The 3677-nt window shown below is 41.3% G+C and overlaps 1 protein-coding gene across 1 annotated transcript; it reads right to left on the bottom strand.

Annotated features, from left to right (window-relative positions):
* Nucleotides 1-298: 298 nt before the first annotated feature.
* On the bottom strand, nucleotides 299-3408 carry urp2 (urotensin II-related peptide). Its single transcript, XM_005950160.3, has 5 exons — nucleotides 2894-3408; nucleotides 2283-2606; nucleotides 1720-1754; nucleotides 955-1111; nucleotides 299-662 (listed from the first exon to the last, which is right to left on the bottom strand). Exons 1-5 carry the CDS (start codon nucleotides 2988-2990, stop codon nucleotides 631-633), a joined length of 645 nt encoding a protein of 214 aa, XP_005950222.1. The 5' UTR covers nucleotides 2991-3408; the 3' UTR covers nucleotides 299-630.
* Between the last annotated feature and the right edge of the window lie 269 nt (nucleotides 3409-3677).

Below are 3677 nucleotides of genomic sequence, written 5' to 3'. Positions count from 1 at the left end.
GACTACTGAGGCTAGCTGGTGTCAGTCATCAAATACTATTAACTCTGATGATGATTTAGTGTCAGATTGCAACATACTGCTGCTGAAGCTGTATCTAAATAAAGTACTGTATTTGATCTCAGCTCAATAACCAGTGTTACAAAATCCTTTAAATACAAACTGTGTAATCAAAGAAAAACCACAAAGTGAAGTTACTGTTTCAGATCTCTGACTGTAGGAAATAAAATGGCAGCCTTTCTCGTCACAGTCAGTATTTGCTATGCAAATGATAAACTTTATTTAAAATATGGCACACACATTGAAAAACTGACGCGTGTCTGTCTTATAAAGGAGCGTAAGGGTTAACAAGTATGTGTGTCTTGACCAAGGGTGCACAAGGTTTGTTTTGACTGGTCTGTCTTGTTAGTTGATGCATGAATGAAAAGGTCCAAGGCTGGCGCCGGCCTGGTTCGGCACGAAGATCTTTCTGTTGTCATAGCCACAGTTTCTTAGCACTCAAAAGTCAGGCAGGAGATACAGAAGAGGATGGAGGCTGAATAAAAAATGGAGACGCATGCTTGGGTAGATGGAAGGGGAGATGAGCGAAAGGAAGAAGATGAGACACAAAAGTGAGCCGCGGCTGGAAAGCTGTCATTTCTGAGAGCAATACTTCCAGAAACACACTGTGGAAGAAGCAAAGAAGGAACACGTGGTTATAAATCAGTCTGAAGACATGCTGGTGAAAAAGCTGTGACAACACCTCAAAGAGCAATGATAAATTCATGCACACTAAAAATTGCACACATAATTATGCACTCCAGTCCCCAAGAACTGCTGCTCTGCAAATGTGCTGCATTAATCAAAGCTGAATGAGAGCAGCTTGGCTTAATACATAAATAGGTCTGACCTGTTTATTATTATGGTCTGTCAACCAAATACACCACCTGTCAGAAGATATATACTAACTTTCCTCACCTCTTTTGTTGGTCTTCTTGGTCTGTGGTGGGAAGGACTTCCTAAAGTTTCGACCAGTCAGGCTTGGGATGACGTCTGCACTGGCTTTGGATGCAGTGCTGTCAAGTAACACTGGGCACGCAGTGGTGGGATTCACCGCTCCTTCAGCAGCAGTGAGCTTCCATCACAACAGTAACAAAAAGATTAAACTGGCTGTCAGCAATCAAAGCACGAGTCATCAACGAGATACTTTCCTTCTCCCCCCTTTTAAGAATGCAACCACACAAACATCATTGGCTGTTTTATACTCCTATACGTGGAAATTGTTGCATAGTGGCTTTGCTTGGATTTCAAGACTTCCTCGTTTCTGCACCCTGTCACACTCTGGTTCATTTAATCCTTTGGTCAAAGTTCTTTATTGCTGGATTTAAGAAGTCATGTTCAAAATGCAACCAGCACTTCATTAGAACTGCCCACCTTTGGGACAAAGACCAGTGTTTTGAATAAAACTAAACAACAAGCCAGTTTTCTCTTCAGATAGACTATTAACCTGCAAGCAACCAAAGACTACTCAAGCAAGGGAATAATGCAGGGAGCACAAAATTCTCATTTCTTGTCAGCCAATTCACGTATCTGTTTTCTTTATGTCTAATTTGAATGCAGTTATTTTGCATGTTTCTAATCTGACTGACCACTTGAACCGCTTCAGACTGCGGGCCCTACTAAGTGACATTTGTTCATACATTCATGCAGCACTCAGATCTTTAGACTTTGGGTCTAACTTACCACTTTCTCTTTCCCCCCGGCATTTCTGCTGCTTACTGAAATGAAAAACAAAACAAAAACGTCAGGAAAGCAGAGGTCACTTCTTGGTTTAGGCCAAGCCTGTAAATACTGTGCAGTCCTGAGTCTCTCCAGACATTACCTAAGGAGCTGCATGTTTGAGTTAGTCTGATGTTAAATAGTCTTTAATGCAGCAACTCATAAGTACAAAGTGTTTTGAAATGAACTAATATTTTTCTAGTCTAGTCAGAGTACTCAAAGAACTTTAAAAAACATATTCACAAAGGCATATTCATTCATTCTGGTGGAGACATCGAGGTACATGGGGAGGGGCAGGTGATTGACTGATGCTCTGATTATCTGATCTCCTCCTTCGTGCTGTGATAAAGGCCAATGGTAGAAAATATCCCAGATACAGTGTCTTAATGTGGGAGAGATATTCTTTATGTTGAGACCTTTCTCTTGGCGTTTTCTTTCTGCTAATGCTGGAACCTTAAAGAGTAATACATTTTATAATACAATGAAGAAGGAAATGCATAAAAAAGTTAAACGAAGAGTGGTATTACCTCGTGGCATGATGGTAAGCTGTGAGCTCCGGGTTCTGTTAAATGCCCGGTGAAGTTCCTCCAGGGCTGAGATCATCTTCTGCAGCTTGGCTTGTGTACCAGGACCAGCTGTGTTGCTGTTGACCACTGGTTGCTTGGACTTGGTGTCTGCAATAGTTCTTGTGGCAGTTCGGTCAGTGGTTTGTGCTGTACCATCATGTTGAGCTGCTGTGCTTTTGAGGAGCCAGTGCTTCAGGTATTGGTTTGAATTGAATGCTAAGGTCTTCTGTGGAACAGCTGAGACATGAAAAAGACTACGAAGGGAACGTGGTTGTTTCACAAAGCCTACAAAACAAATAACAATAAAGTGATTAGGCTGGCTTTTCCATGAAGAGCGTGCACAGAAACACAAGAAGCTGCTATTCGGTTCCAGCCATCATACACCTTCTTTTGAAATGATTGATGCAAAGACCGAGGCTGAAGACTGAATGACTTTTTTAAAAACTGTGACGTGCTTTAAATGAAAGCACAGTTTTTTAAACACAAACAAACCTTTAACCAGTAACTCTTCAAGAATAAGGAAATGCCGGCTATGAGAATTAGGCGGTCTTGTATTATTAACATTTTTTTACCTCTTTCATCAGCTGCTGCTTCCACTTGCATCCCTAGAATCATCAGAACGTGCAGGATGAACGCCATCCCCATCAAAGCTGTTGCTCTGTTTAGCATTGTGGCTTTAGTTGAAAAAGAAAAAAAGATGATGCTCAGGCCTGCAGTCTATATGAATTTACTTTTTCTGAAAATTTCAAACTTGGACTAGGAATCTTTTTCCCACAGTGTTTTTGTTCTACAAGTTCTCAGTCTGTATTGTTTCTCCTGATGCTCAAATTATCCATCCAAAAAATGAGCTCTGGAGATTTTCTGGGTTCTTTTAGTGACTTGTCTATGGAGAGTCTGTTGTTTCCAGTTTACTCAAAGAGATAATCGGCGTTATCTTCAGGTGTGATACTGCACCTAAATTGGTATTTGTCAATTAAATCTCTGCAGCTTCTCTAAAAAACCTACAGTTCAGCATCAGTTTCATCTGTGAAACAGAGAAAGTTTTTCTTTTCATAATCCATGGATGCACCTCTCAAAGAAGGCTTGTCAAGAGTGTGTTGCTTTTTCGGACACAGTCAGCGTACCTCGCTTTTATAATCCTTGGTTTGTCCCAGAGCGTCAGACTGATTTCTCAGCATCAACCAATGAGACCTGAAAGGCCACGTAGCCCAGCCCTTCCTCCTCGATGGGTCGGTGACATTTGGAGAGTGTGGCGGCAAGCTTTGTGTGTTTGGTGTCAGCTGTATTGTTTTGTGAATCTGGTGTCTGTGTGTGTGTGCTTAGGCTTGTGTTTAATATGTGTGTCTTGTGTATGTG

The sequence above is a fragment of the Haplochromis burtoni genome, unplaced genomic scaffold, assembly GCF_018398535.1.
Source record: "Haplochromis burtoni strain Fernald_Lab_line unplaced genomic scaffold, NCSU_Asbu1 Contig_741, whole genome shotgun sequence".
In the NCBI taxonomy this organism is placed as follows: Eukaryota; Metazoa; Chordata; class Actinopteri; order Cichliformes; family Cichlidae; genus Haplochromis; species Haplochromis burtoni.
The sequence above is the reverse complement of the archived record's forward strand: the minus strand, read 5'-3'. Positions and strand labels throughout refer to the sequence as shown.

Excerpts from the sequence above, each read along its gene's own strand:
- urp2 (XM_005950160.3), bottom strand. The coding sequence starts at position 2,990 with ATGCTAAACAGAGCAACAGCTTTGATGGGGATGGCGTTCATCCTGCAC. Across the intron at positions 1,755-2,282 it reads GCTTACCATCATGCCACGAG|TAAGCAGCAGAAATGCCGGG; the intron begins GTAATACCACTC and ends TTTTCATTTCAG. Across the intron at positions 1,112-1,719 it reads CCGGGGGGAAAGAGAAAGTG|CTCACTGCTGCTGAAGGAGC; the intron begins GTAAGTTAGACC and ends TTGTGATGGAAG.